This window comes from Triticum aestivum, chromosome 3B, assembly GCF_018294505.1.
Source record: "Triticum aestivum cultivar Chinese Spring chromosome 3B, IWGSC CS RefSeq v2.1, whole genome shotgun sequence".
In the NCBI taxonomy this organism is placed as follows: domain Eukaryota; kingdom Viridiplantae; phylum Streptophyta; class Magnoliopsida; order Poales; family Poaceae; genus Triticum; species Triticum aestivum.
The window spans coordinates 355,718,213-355,733,075 of NC_057801.1; the positions used below are offsets into that span (position 1 = coordinate 355,718,213).

The window sequence follows — 14,863 nt, forward strand, 5'->3', positions numbered from 1 at the left end:
CATAAGTTTGTGTCCAACTTCTAGGGCCACACGGCCAATCCAATACCAAGCACAATCTACAATGCATTCGATCGGGAGACGACAAGCCACTCCGGGATTTAATCCAACATTGTTTGGAGTCGCAACACCATCTCATAGATTCATGATTACTCGACCATTCAAGCCTTCAATTGAGGGTTATTTTCCACTGCTTGCGCTGGCAACCTAGCAAAGGCTCAGGCACGCTCCGTGAAAGCCGTCATGTGGGCATGGGAAGCCATGATGCTAAAGATGCCATGAAACTTCTCTTAAACGAGCCCTCAGGCTCATCCAGGTTGAGGTCGCACCACAATGACCATGTGTCCGGCAAAAATAAGTCCTTGGGAAGCAACAACTCCAAGTCCGTCGGATTCAGGGCTCTGCGGAGCCAAGAAAGGTTCGAACACTGGGGTGTGTGCGAAGAACTCAACCTCTCTAGCCAATCGACCCGTCGCCCCATGGCCTAGCTCCGCGGCCGCGCTGGCCGCGGGGAGCATGGAGTGATGAGCTCCGCGGCCGGAGGGCGCCGCCTGGGCGGGACGAGCGGCCCAACGCTCAGCGCAAGCTCGGAGAACCTCTGCCATGGGAGCGACGGAGCGGAAGCGGAGCAAAGATGAAAGGAGGGCTCCGAAATGCCCCTACCTGGCGCGCCAAATGGGCTCCGCGGACCCAAGAAAGGTTTGAACACTGGGGCGTGTGCGAAGAACTCAGCCTCTCCAGCCAACCGACCCGTCGTACCACGGCCTAGCTCGATGGACAAGGAAGTAGATGAACAGGGTAATTTACCCAGATTCGGGCCACCTTGCGGTGTAAGACCCTACTCCTGCTTTGGGGTGGATTTGCCTCATGAGGGGCTGAGGATGGACAAGTAAAAGGGATGAACAACTTCGCGAGGTCTGCTCTTGTGAGGGAGTGAGTCGAGGGGCTCGGTGGATCTGGATCCCGATCTCGGTGGCGGCTAACCTATACTTATAGTGGCCTTGGTCCTCTTCCCTCAAAACGTAGGCGGGAAGGGATCCCACAGTGGCCACTTTGAAAGGGGACAAGTAGTACACCTTATCCTGACAAAAGGTGGTCTTCTCCTGCAAACCTTCTGGTCGTGACGCCGCTGTGGGCTCGGCGATGACATCCGTCCTGGTGGTCTTGGTCTCGTTGCACTGGAAGGGAAACCTTTGCCTGATTCCTCGGGACCTATGCCTGGGCTTGCCTCCTTAGCACCAAAGAGGGAACTGTCTTCTCTGCGCCCGTTGGCGCCCGCCTGGCCTTGGTCGTCATGGCTTGCGTCACCGCAACCTCATGAGGTTGGGCACCTGCATAGGAATCTCCGCTCCTCAGGGGCAGCCTTGGGAGGCCGCTCCCTCAGGAGGTCTTGGCGTTGTTCCCCTCGCGAGGCTTGGCCCTCTTGTCTTGGTGATGTTGTAGATGGGCCGTACCAGGCCGTCGATGGAGCCACGCCATGGGCCGCAGGCAGGCAAGTCTGGGTACCCTGGTTCCCAGAACGCCGACAAAGTCAACCTTAGTCGTAGTTGCTTTTAACAACATGCCCAACCCTCCATACAAGGGGAAGGACAAGCCTACATCCACCGCCGCCGCTCTCCAGCCCCCACCAAGGGGAAGATCTGAATGCCTCGAGGTAGAGGTAATAAAAGCAAGAACACCTTTGGCATGCTTATGGCAAGCTTATGCCCTCGTCAGTCTCGCTTGCTAGGGGTGGAAATGATGGTCAACAGTTGTGTTTTAGCGACCTTGTACCGCCTCTTGGACTCATAGAGTGTTGAGCCCCTGAACATGCGGCCCAGGGTGCGATCTGATACGATCTGATAATCGATCGACACAACTCCAATGGAATGCACCTCTCGACCTAGTACTTGCAACACCATTCATGTCAGCATAAGGACACCTTTACTTTAGAGGAGAAACCATGATAAGGTGCCTCATGCGTAGATGGGTATGTCTTAACTGAGATATTGCGGGCGTCCACATGGAGGAGAGTTCTGCGTCGCAGAGTACTTGTTGCCACACACAATTGATCCGTGTTGCACCATAAACTCCTCGCTTTCGTGGAGGAGAGCTGACCATTTTTTTGAACAAAATGACAAAGACGATTTAAACTCTAGGGCTATTAGGAAGAAGCTACGAACTAGCTTGCAGAACTAAAATATTCTGTGCAAGATGCTAGTCATACTAGAGAATGGTTTTTGAGCTTACACCAATTCCAAATATTTGTCAATCAACCAGCTTAACAATCCATAATTAAACTAACTTGGCTGACCGAATAAACCAAGCACCCGTCCCGACGGCTTCACCGCTGACTTCTTGCGCGCACGTTGGCCCATCGTCAAGCAGGACCTCATCGACGTGTTCCAGCAGCTCTACGCGCTCCGGGGCCGAGGTTTTAGCTGCCTTAACCAGGCGCTCCTCACGCTGCTGCCCAAGCGCGCGGATGCTCGCTGCCTTGGAGACTACAGGCCGATAAGCCTCATCCACCTCGTCGCCAAGATCTTCGCGAAGGTCCTCTCGCTGCGACTCGTGCCCAAGCTTAATGCCCTCGTCAGCGCGAACGAGAACGCGTTCATCCCTGGACGCTCGTCGCATGACAACTTCGTCCTCGTCTGGCAGTCCGCGCGCCTCCTCCATCAGCTCAAGGCCCCCCGCTTGCTGTTGAAGCTCGACTTGGCACGTGCCTTCGACTCGATTAGCTGGCCATTCCTCTTTGAGGTCCTGCGCCAGTATGGATTCGACAGCTGCTTCCTGGACTGGTTGGCCATCCTCCTTTCGTCGGCCAGCACCAAGGTGCTCCTGAACGGCAAGCCCGGCCCGACCATTTGGCACCGTTGCGGGTTTCGACAGGGTGATCCCCTCTCGCCCCAGCTATTCGTCCTCGCGGTCGACACGCTTAGCCGTCTCCTTCACCGAGCCACCGAGACGGGCATCTTGCAGCAGCTTAACCCGCGGCGCCCGATCCCTGCCGTCTCGCTATATGCGGACGGTGCGATCCTATTCTCCCACCCCACCCAGGGCGACACCATGGCTGTGAAAGGAGTCCTGCAGCTCTTTGGGCGCACGTCGGGCCTCCAGATGAACTTCCTGAAGAGCTCGGCCACCCTCATCTGCTGCGACGGCGACGACGTGGCACCCATCATTGACGCACTTGGCTGCCCCATCGTGGACCTGCCTATCACATATCTTGGCATCCCGCTCACGGTCAAGCGTCCCTCCGCTGCCCTACTTCAACCTGTGGTCGACAAAACTGCTGGCATGCTGCCTACCTGGAAGGCGCGCCTCATGAACAAAGCTGGCCGCCTCGCGTTCGTCAAGGCTGTGCTAAGCGCCATCCCCATCAACCAGCTGCTGGTGCTTGCACTCCCGAAGCGGATCATCAAGGCGCTTGAGAAGATACAAAGGGGATTGCTCTGGGCCGGACATGCCGAAGCCAATGGCGGCAACTGCCATGTCAATTGGCGGCGCGTCGCACGGCCGATCTCGCTTGGGGGACTTGGTGTCCACGACCTTGAGCGCACAGGCCTCGCTCTCCGCACACGTTGGCTGTGGCTAAGCCGCACCGACAGCGCCTTGGCTTGGAGTGGTCTTGACCTGCAGTTCTCCGTCGACGAGCGCGCTCTTTCTTTGCCTCGATCACCATGCAGATCGGCAACGGCCATCTCGCCTTGTTTTTGGGAGGATTGTTGGATCGACGGACGCTCCGTCCGCGAGATCGCGCCGGCGCTATATTCTTGCATCCCCAAAAGACGCCGCAAGCTGCGGACGGTGGTGGATGGCCTTCAGGCCAACAGTTGGGCGCACGACATACAGGGCACAGTTGGGATTCAGGAGATCGGCGAGTACCTGCAACTCTGGCACATGATCGAGCACACGACGCTCTCCGCCGAGCCGGATCATCTACTCTGGAAGTGGAGCTCCAAGGGCACCTACACCGCGCAGTCCGCCTACATTGCCACGTTCCACGGATCCACCCCATGTGATGCCTGGAAGCTCACTTGGAAATGTTGGGCGCCGCCCCGGGTACGCTTCTTCCATTGGCTCACCCACTTAGACCGGTGCTGGACCACCGACCGCCTCGCCCGTCGCGGCTTGCAGCACCCCGCGCGCTGCCCACTCTGCGACCAAGCGCCGGAGACCATCCAGCATCTCCTCCTGGCCTGCCCGTTCTCTCGGCAGGTATGGTACGAAATCCTGAGCTGGCTAAGGGTTCCCTGCAACCCGCCTGATGGCGAGCCTTCAACCAACACCTGATGGCTATCCGTGCGGCAACACACGCCCAAGCTGATGCGCAAGGGCCTCGCCTCTGCGACACTACTCATTCCCTGGATGCTTTGGAAGCATCGGAACGACTGCGTCTTCGACAGAGCTAGCCCTTCAATAGCTGCGCTACTGGCTAAGATCAAGGAGGAGGCGACCCTTTGGGCCAGAGCCGGCGCGTTGGGCCTGCGTGCTCTCATTCCCCAGACCTGGGATGTACACTAATTGCAACACCCTCGCACTGTATGATTGCCTCCTTGGAGGATGTAACTAAAACCCCTTTCCTTTTCAATGCAATGAAACACAAATCTTCTGCGTTTTCTCGAAAAAATAAATAAATTATGCTTGCGACAACACTTCGGTCGAGAATGTTCATGACTAACCCTTCGCTCCTCATGTTAGACTATTTTCTAATAGGAATGAGACAGAGGCAGATTCGAGGGACAACCTAACCATTAATTAAGGTTAGACATGGCACTTAAATTGCCTACCCAAGATATTTGTACCTCCTAGCAAACCCACACCTCTTTCCGCCTTAGGGCCAACTTGAGCACCCTGATCTCTTGGGGCAGGCCACAATAAGCCCCATTCAAAACACTACTGGTTCTCCGGCCTTGGCATTGCATGGGATTCGGATAGAGGGGCAGAGACGCCATGTGGTAACCTGTATAGTAAGCGGGGTAAGAGCCTTGGGATGACCTCAAAGATGACTAGGAAATCGCAATCTGCTCGCACATTCCAGAATAATGAGGCTAGACCACCTGACCCAAGACACTGCCCTTGGGCTAAGCAGCTCGAGGGCTAGGAAGGAGTTGAAAATTAACTAAAGATTAAATGCTATGGAGAAGAACAATCCATGGAAGGGGAGGTTGGTATGATTTTTCTTTAGTTACATAAATTTTTGGGTTGTACATCCATTATTACAGGGAAAGACCCTACGAGCATGAACCACTAGGGGTTGGAACATCCTCGCCGGCTGTTAGGGATCGAGTCGCCACACAGGGAAGTGGCCACGCTTCGGAACCCACACGTGTAGTCAATGAATCGTATGGAAGCTGTTGAGACACGGGCCAAGATTTCAGTGACTGCTCTCTCGCTCGCTGATCTCACTTCTTGCACCCATTGCCTGACGCATCGAGGCAACAAGGGAGTCTTCAACTTGTTGTAGTTCATCGAGGTTATCAAGATCCCTAAGGGGCTTCATCTGTAGGACCACACGAGACAAGAAGCGATCACAAAAGTTGAAGACTGGCCACAGACTCGCTCTTGGCATGGCAACGCCAAGGACCTCTCCCGCGATGGGGCTGCCTCCACCGCGCCAAGGTGTTCCTTCAGATAGCACAACTCCTGTTTCGACGCGGTGCAAGTCGTCCTCTGCCCCTCCATGGGGAGGCCAGGTGGCGTTCTAGGAGTTAGGATCGTGAGGTCAATAGAACATTGTCCTTCTCCTAGACAAGCAACTTGGCCTTCAAGTCCGACAGGTCTCCTTTCAGGTTAGCCACATGTGCGAGTCCCTAGCAGTACCATCTGCACACAATGATCAGGTTAGTACTTCATATAATTGCATTGTTTTTTCCTTAGCATTATTCGCAGGCCAGGATGCCTGGAGGATAAGAAGCAACAGCTCGGCACAGGAGTCCAACCATGTTCCATACACGTTGGTGGAGAGCCTCGCACATAGCTTCTGGACATGGATATCGTCCTGCATCTTATCTCGATGGTTCTCTTGAGCGCTACAAGGCTCATCTTGTGGCTGGTGGCTTTGAGCAGGAGCATGATCATGGCTAAGACAAGATATTTGCTCATGTGGCCCACATGACCACTGTTCACACCCTTCTTGCCAGAACTTATGTTCACCATTGGTGTGTCTCTCCGCTTGATGTCAAGAATGCCTTCTCAGTGGTGAGTTCCGTGAGCAGATCCACACGCGGCCACCACTTGGGCACTCTGTTATTGACGGCATGGTATGCCATCTTTGTCCCTCTCTAAATGGCTTTAAGCAAGCGCCTTGTGCCTGGTTTGAGTGCTTGGCCTCACTGGTCAATGCTATTATTTTCTGGCCAGTGATGATCACGGTCCTGTGCTCTTTGTCCACTATTTGTCTCGTGGTTGAACTCTTCTCTATACCGATGACATGATCATCACTGGTGATGACCCCGAGTACATTATCTTTGTGAAGGCTCGTCTTAGAGCACATTTTCTAATCTTGGTCCTCTTACTTCCTTGGGATATAGGTTTCTTCACCTCAGATGGCCTCTTTTTCTCCACTAATAAGTATTGAGGATCTTTTTGCTCGTCCTGCTCTTCCTGGTGAGAGCACTGTTGACTTTTATGGATCTTAGAGTCCACCTCTGAGCTTCTAATGACGAGCCTCTATCTGATCTGATGCGTTATCATCTTGTTAGGAGTCTTGTCTATATAGCTGCCACTGGCCCAGTTTTCTCCTATCATGTTCACATTTTAAGTCAGTTCGTCTCTGCTCCTAGTCGGTTCACTACTGTCACCTCCTTTCTGTTCTATAATGTCTTCAATCTGTCGCTGTCTATTCATTCCATGTTCCAGTTCGTTACAAATTTTGGCCTATTTGGATGCTACCTGGGGCCGTAATCCTTCGAATTGTTTTCCCCCCTTTTGCTTATTGTGTTTTTCTGGAAGACGAGGAAACAAACTATAGTTTCCCATTCATATAGAGCGGTTGAGTTGCGAGCTATGGCTCTTTCGACAACAAAGGTGACTTGGCTAGGGTGATTGTTTGACGATTTTGGTGTTCCTGTCACTGCGCCAACGGTGTAATATCCCAGTTGTATGAGGGGTTTTCTCCATATGATTATATACTCCTGGGAGTATATATATGTAGGATATATAGGAAAATGATTATATTCTCCTGGGAGTATGTACTCCCGCTCTTCATATACCACACAGATGATACCACTATACCTTATTATTATTTTTAATATTCTTTATTAATGATTACTAGATACCTCAAAGTTAGTTTTGTGATTTTTTTTTCATTTGGGTGCATGTATATTTTTTATATGCACAAACTGCTTTTTTGTACGTACAAATGGTATATTACGCAAACTATGGGCCTAGATGATATTTTGTTTATAAAATTTGTATCAAGGTACTTAGAATAATTAATAAGGTATATTGAGAATGAAAAAGAGGTATAAAACATTTGATTATGAGGTATATTGAACGTGTAAGTACATACTCCTAGGAGTACAGAAAATTAGTATATGTACTCCTGGGAGTATGTACTCCCGCTCTTCATATACCATATAGATAATACCACCATACCTTATTATTTCTAATATACCTTATTAATGATTACTATATACCTCAATTCAAAGCTTGAATGGTCGAGTAATCATGAATCTGCGAGATGGAAAACTCGCACAATCTTTTGTCCGTAGTTCACTTTTTTGCTATACTTTCATCAACCTTCAATGTCTTTTTTGCTTTTCTGCAGGTTACATTTTCAGTTTATAATTACGTGAGGGGTCTTCTTCGATCTCAAGGTTATCCAACCGTACTTTACGCATCGGTCTTATTATGTGTGTAACATGTTACTAGTAGTGGACAAAACTGTCATTTTTGTAGGTGGATAGTTGTGATTGAGTGTTATACTGGCATTATGTTTATTTTGTACATCTACAATTTTATTTTCAGTTATTGAAGCATTCAAATGAACATCACCATCTTGATATGCTTTTGTTTTTTTATTTGTAGCACTAAACCATGTTTAATTGGCAATGTCGATGAAAATCTGATATCTGTTTGTTCATGAAATCTCCTTTTGTGATACCATCAAAACGCTTCAGCTAGGAAAAATGTGTTTTTTTATAAGAGTAAGGTCATACTATCTTTCATATTTAATTCGTGGCTTTTTGAGTGAAGGCGTATTTATTTCTAGAGTCCGATGCTTCTTTACAAGAATATATTTCAGCGTTATGTGATTAACTGTAATGGGCATGGCAATTTATTTCATGTAGCTTGAATGTGGTTGGCCTTGTTACCCCTGAGACCCCATATGCCCTTCCCCATTTGAAGCTTAACTTTCCTTCTTCTGGATTGAGTTTCTTCTTGAGCACCAGGTCGCCCACTGTGCTTGTTCTCTATTGTGACTTTGTGCGTTTCTTCTTGAGCACAAGGTCGCCCAGTGTGCTCCACGTTCTCCACTGTGACTTTGTGCTCGTCGTTGTCTAGGATGTTGGCAGTGCGTATTGATTTGAGCTTCAACTCTTCTGGTGTGATAGCCTCTTCTCCCAATAACAGTTTGAATGGGGTGAAGCGTATTGGTCAAGTCTCCATAGTCCTGGTGGATTGTAGTAACTTTTGTAGCTCTTCTACTCATCGTCCCTTCTCTAAATCATTGAAACATGTTTTCAGTCCTGTCAAAATGGTTATTTTTGCCCTTTCCACAATGCCATTTGCTATTGGATTGCCCATTAATGCAGAGCATAGCTTGATGCCTGGGTTCTCACAAATGTTTCGAATGACCTGCAGTCAAGTTGTCTAGCATTGTCTACTATGATGTCGCTTGGGACTTCAGATCCGCAAATGATGAACTTCGACACAAATTTCTGGACAACGACTATTGCTTTCTTAACTAGAGGCACAACTACGTATTTCGCCTCTCCGGGGGCTATGCTCGGTCGTCCGGTTAGATCCATTTCACATCTTGTGATGGGCCAAGTTGGTGGAATCGGTTGTAGCTCATGAGCTGTTTTGTTTGCATCTCATGCCATCCATTGGCATGTAGACATCTCTTGACAAATTCCTGGGTGCCTGACAGGGTTGTCTGCCAATAGAATGGTGGCATGCCTTGGCACCAAGTGTGACCCATAGAGGCCTTCTTGAATGTCCTTTATGAGTTCTTCACCTTCCTCTTTTGGCTTTACTTCCTCCAAGTATTTTCATATTTTTTGAGCACCAATCTTCTTGCTTAGTTGTAAGCAAATTGATTTTTAGAATTCCTTTTGTCGAAGGGTTGTGGACCTCCTCATAAAATGCACCTTCTGGGATGTTGGTTCTAGATCTTGCTTGCAAGTGAGCATATTCGCATCAGGTTATTGATGCCGTAGAATGTTTCGTACAGTTATTCTCCAAAGTGTTTGTGCATTCCCCTTGATAAAGCTAGGTACCATTTCATTTTTTTGGGTCCTTTGTTTGATAGTTCTTGTCTTTGTGGTTGGTGATGAGTTGAGAGTGAGTTTTGACCAACGCCATGTTGCTCATGCTGCTTTTAATTTGCTCAGGCCCAACAATAGTGCATAGTTTTTATGCCGTCCTCTTATCATCACCGTACCGATGATATAAAGTTGTGGCGCCCCTTCAGTCCAAGTCATCGGTCTCGCAATATGTAGGTGCTGTAGCCAATGTTTAGTATGGAGGTTGTAGGGTGGGGCACTCGCTGGACGCAAGGCTCGTCGCCGTTTAGGCGCCTTGATCAGTAGAGGGGTGACAAGGATCCTGGGAATGGAGACGTTGGCCATAGGTGTTAGGAAGTCGACGGCCGAGACCTCACTGACTCGGTAAGCTTCGGAGGAGAAGGAAACAGAACAGACGTTCGGCGCAACCCAAGAGAGCTAGCCCGAGACTGGTCTGACTCTAGCCATGTAACCCTTATTTGACCAAGTATATATAGCAAGGCAAGTCATTTTCCCACCCATCTCTTTCTTTTACCTGTCCGCCGCCAGGCCAAGAGACTTGTAACCCAAGAGATATAGATCTCCTCGGCGACCTTCTCGATCCATGGTGTGCACCACATCAATGCAAACACCGGAGGCAGGAGTAGGGTCTTAATTCCTCCCGGAGGGCCTGAACCTGGGTAAATCCTTCACCCTGTGCCTCACCATCTCGATCCGCCGTAAGCTTCCCTATTGAACAAAACGTCGTCCCTTGACGGTGTTGCCTGTACTAAATACCGATATTCGGCGCACCAAGTAGGGGCGAAGCACGCAAATCTAACTTACCAGATCGAGATGGCCTCCGCAACCATGATCTGCAGTTCCATGACGAACCAAGATCTTACCCTTGGCATCCTCTACTTCGTCTCAAAGAAGGCAGATGCATGGATCCTTCCCACCCCTTTCCGTAAGGGGCAGGCCTTTAGCTTCGAGGGCGTGGACTTCGTCACCGGGGTCCTTGGGTCGTGCTCTGTGGTCTCCACTCGGCCGCCTTGCTTGCCCCTTAAGAATCTGTGCCAAAGAAGGCCCTGGGCTGACCATGGGCTGGCGTGAGAAGTCTTCATGATGGGCCTGATCCTCGACGCTGTCTGTCAACCCTCATAACGGAGCAAAACCTTGCGGGCGCACAACTCGAGGAATGCGCCTCCACTTCTCCGTCGAGCAGTAGGAACTCAAGCGCCAGAAGGACAAGTTCGCCGCCCGACGCCTCAAACGCCTCCAAGAGCCACGTGACCACACTCTTCATGTCAACAACTAGTTCGGTCTCCCGAAGAAGAGGAGTCCTCGTCTTCCTCTCCGGTTTGGAACCTCGTCATGGTTACGATAGCGGCCAACGCAATTGAGATCCTGGAAGGAGTCCCAGGACATGAGAAGTTGCATTAGATCCGGGTCTAGCTCGAGGAAGCCGCCGCCTCGCACGCAGTGATCTCCATGGCGCGGGCTCGATTGGTTCCAATACCAAGAGCTCAAGGGGCCCTCAAGCTTTCGGCTCTTTGGCCCATCATCCTGGAGCCTCGGCGAAGTCCAGATTCGACCATTTCAAGGACTTACCAGGGCATGCTGCCTTGCCCTCATCACGCTACCCTGAGATCAAAAGTTGGACAAGCGACCGACCTTTGGTCCGGCAGCTTCACCGTGGAGTACATGGTGCATGGGGGAGCGGACAACAAAAACGCTTCCATGGCAAGGGAAAATGCTGCCACGACTGCGAATCTGGCTTCAACCGAAAGCCCTGCAATGGCAGTAACTCCTACTTGAGTGACTACATCGAGGGCGCGGTATGTCTGATCATGAGTGCAAGTATAGTCCTGTGCGGCATGCTGTCGATCGTGGGATGGCGCGGTCCAGTAGGAGAGCATGCATCCTGCAAGAATAAAAGGGAGAAACGCAGCATTAACTACGCTACACAAAAACTCTTGTGTCTCCTCTGTTCTTTGTTTTTGACTGAGAGAGAGAGAGGAAGTTTTTCAAAGTGTTGACATCATGGAGAGCTTGGTTTGCTTCCTCCACACGATGAGCCTCTTATTGGCGATGCACTATGCACTCTTCTTGTAGGCGACACTTCATGTTGACGATGTTGATATTCTTCTTGGCGAAGTTGTGGTGCCCAATCCTCTTAGACGCGTTTTTCATGAGCTTCTTGTTCACGACGTTCATAGTCGAGTATGGGGTTTCGAAGTCCATTGCCCCTATGAGGAGGTGGCGCTTGGTCTTCATGGTGGGATGTCGTCGAGCCCGGTGTGAATAGCGCTGGAAGGTATCTCAAAGCATGGTACTTGATCGCCGTCTTGAAGAAGGCGAATATCATGAAGACTTGTGGTTGTTGAACATGACCTGGATGCTCTCCATTTGCCCTTTCATCGTGGCGTGAGGTAGTCCTTGTTGCGAGCTTCGAATTCGCGCATCTCTGCACGGAAGTCGGTGGCGAGGTTGTTGATGCGCTCATGCAAGATGGCATTCACATCATTCATAGCTTGTTTTAAGCTGAAGTGGTGCGTCTTGGTGACATAGTTGTTTGCATCCTCTTGGTTGCCGTAGACCGGGCGAGATGTACCGTCCCTATCCGTAATGACACTCAGCAAGGTGTAAGTAGAGATGGAAAAGAACAATACCAAATTTACCTCTTTCATCGTGGCGTCAAGGTAGTCCTTGTTGCGAGCTTCGAATTCGCGCATCTCTGCACGGAAGTCGGTGGCAAGGTTGTTGATGCGCTCATGCAAGATGGCATTCACATCATTCATAGCTTGTTTTAAGCTGAAGTGGTGCGTCTTGGTGACATAGTTGTTTGCATCCTCTTGGTTGCCGTAGACTGGGCGAGATGTACCGTCCCTATCCGTAATGACACTCAGCAAGGTGTAAGTAGAGACGGAAAAGAACAATACCAAATTTACCTCTTTTGATGTTGGTGAAGGATCAAGCGATCTCACAGCTGACAATGTGAAATGAGTGCACTTGGTAATGAATCTTGTCCAACCTCACACCTACACACAAAGGCACGACTTAGTGGAGCTCAGAAGGGGTTAGTGGCACGACTCAAGCAGTTTGGAGTTCAAGATGTTGTAGAAGTTGGAAGCGAACCGCAATGAACTCAAAATGCTATGCAAGTGATTACAAATGTAAGGATAGATGTATTTAGGGATTTGGAGACCTTGTATTCATCTACGAATTCCGTCAGTACCAGGAAACTGACCATGGAAAGGGCTTCGTGTCATATGCTAGCCTGACTTGGGATTTCGAATTCCGTCAGTACCGGCAAACTAGCCACGGAAAGGGCTTCATGTCCATTTGCTGGGCCCTTGACTAAAGGTTGACTTTCGGGGCCCTCTGGTCCTCAGAACTAGATCCCTGTCAGCTCCGGGCGCCTCGTCATTCTCTTGGCTCCACTCGGGGGCACCTTCCGCGATCCTTTCCTCTAGGGCCTGTCGTACCTAGCTGGGCTGGTGTGGATCCTGGTGGGGCTTGGGCATTCAAATTGTTGGATAAAAGCCAAGAGTGAGAACCCATAAATGATGATTGCATCAACTGGAGGTGGATATGGTTCCATTATAGCACAACAATCTAACTCCTTGTCATTGTTTTCAAGGCGTCCCTAAGGCGTCAGGGCGCCCTCCAATCTCAAGGCATCGAGCTTGCCTTTGACAGCCACAGAGGTGTCCGCTTTGGAGCTTGAGGCGTCGCTTAGACGTGCAAGGCGCCGCCTTGGGCGAAATTAGACACCATAGTCAGAGCAGGCAACGGGAAATAGCTCTCGAGTGGAAACATGGAGCTCGCGCGGGAAACTGAAGGGGGGAGGGGAGGGGACAGGGAAACAGAGGTGAAATCACACGCACAAGTTGCGAAGGAGGGGAGAAAGAGAGAATCTGACCAGTCCACACCAAACGCTTGCGGAGAAAGGGCTTTCTCCTCTCTCATGGATGTCGGTGACTGGGGTTTGAAGAACCTCCACCAACGGCTTCGATCTGCACCGCCAGCAACAAGGTATGGATGGATTCCGTCCTCTCTTCTTTCCCCTCGTCTAACTTTTCCCCGCCCTCCTCTGCTCTCCTCTCTAGGCGGCCGCCGGCGACCAGATCCGCCAGCTTCCTCTCCGGTTGCTGCTCCCTGTCTGTCTATCTTCTTCCCCTCCTCTCCCCCCCCGCTTCAGTCCCCTCCCTCCCGATGCTGCGGCCTTAGCGCCTTAAAAACATTGCTCCTTGTTGTATTAACTACAGGTAACCTCAGAGCCATACAATAAAATAGCAGAACATGACTAATCATAGCAAACATTCTTCACAGCAACATGTTCCACAGGACAACACCATGTTATTGCACCAATCTTAAATGCACCTAACCTCAGAGCCATACAATAAAATAGCAGAACATGACTAATCATAGCAAACATTCTTCACAGCAACATGTTCCACAGGACAACACCATGTTATTGCACCAATCTTAAATGCACCTAACTTCATCAGACCTAACAGCGATTGAATTTCACATGAAATAGGGATTCTTTGACATTCATATAGGACATCTCCAAACGAGGGAGTAGTTTGGGCGATGCCCATGCAGATGAAAGGAAGATACTGAGAGTTGAAGTTGAATTGATTTTGTACTGTGGAATGGAAGAAAATTTTATCTGTACACAGTTGTACTGTATTAGGATTCGCCTTTCTCTCTTTCTTCCCACTTGGACTTTTAGATTGAACACCTGATATACATTCAATCTGCAAGAAAGATGTTCCATCTTTTTTACTGAGCTGATAAATTATCAGGTCAAATGTATATCTTAATCCTGGTTAGCAACATTAAAGATTGTCACTACCAGGTGCCAAGTTGTACTTACTGGTTTTTGCTACTAGTGGCCTTGATAATTTTAAAGTATTTGGTTCCTTGTCCTTGCATGAAATTCGTAATGTCTTCCTGATTCAGTGCCTTTTGCATGCAAAATGTGTTTATTTAACCATTCGGTTATGGAGACCTATTTATTATCCTCTGCTACAAGAGCCAAAATGGTTTTTACCTTGTTTTCACTTGCACCATGCACCACACTTAGCAGTTTTAACTCATCTATTCACCATTTTTTTCTTAACAATTTACTTAGAAAAAGCACAAGCTGATATTAGCACACATATCACTAGCAATCAAGCTCAAGCACACATATATCACTACAGCTATCACCTAGCTAGCTGAAGCAATTTAACAACATTTGAACATGCGTATTCAGTCGGTTGAGACAATTTGATTCATTCAAGCCAGGGGCAAATTAGGCATTTCATAGGTGCTATTTCTCCTCCCAACATGTGGAGTTAATTTAGTGACTGTTTTCTAGCGAATTCTGGTATTTTTGTAATGGTACTTGGCAAATTGTGTTTTTCAGAGTGTAACGTAACATCACATTGCCGAGGAGAAAA

The 14,863-nt window shown here is 49.4% G+C and overlaps 1 protein-coding gene and 1 long non-coding RNA gene across 2 annotated transcripts in view; one reads left to right on the top strand and one right to left on the bottom strand.

Annotated features, from left to right (window-relative positions):
* Positions 1-14,863, top strand: part of LOC123069887 (nicotinamide adenine dinucleotide transporter 2, mitochondrial) — a 51,777-nt gene that overhangs the window by 11,665 nt on the left and 25,249 nt on the right. Inside the window, exon 4 of the mRNA XM_044492848.1 lies at positions 7,751-7,799. Within this exon, the coding sequence (XP_044348783.1) occupies positions 7,751-7,799 (49 nt within the window). The remainder of the gene's footprint in view (positions 1-7,750; positions 7,800-14,863) is intronic.
* LOC123069888 (uncharacterized) lies at positions 11,957-13,467 on the bottom strand. The gene is made up of 3 exons (XR_006433165.1): positions 13,336-13,467; positions 12,362-12,451; positions 11,957-12,091 (listed from the first exon to the last, which is right to left on the bottom strand). It is a non-coding gene; the product is annotated as an uncharacterized lncRNA (long non-coding RNA).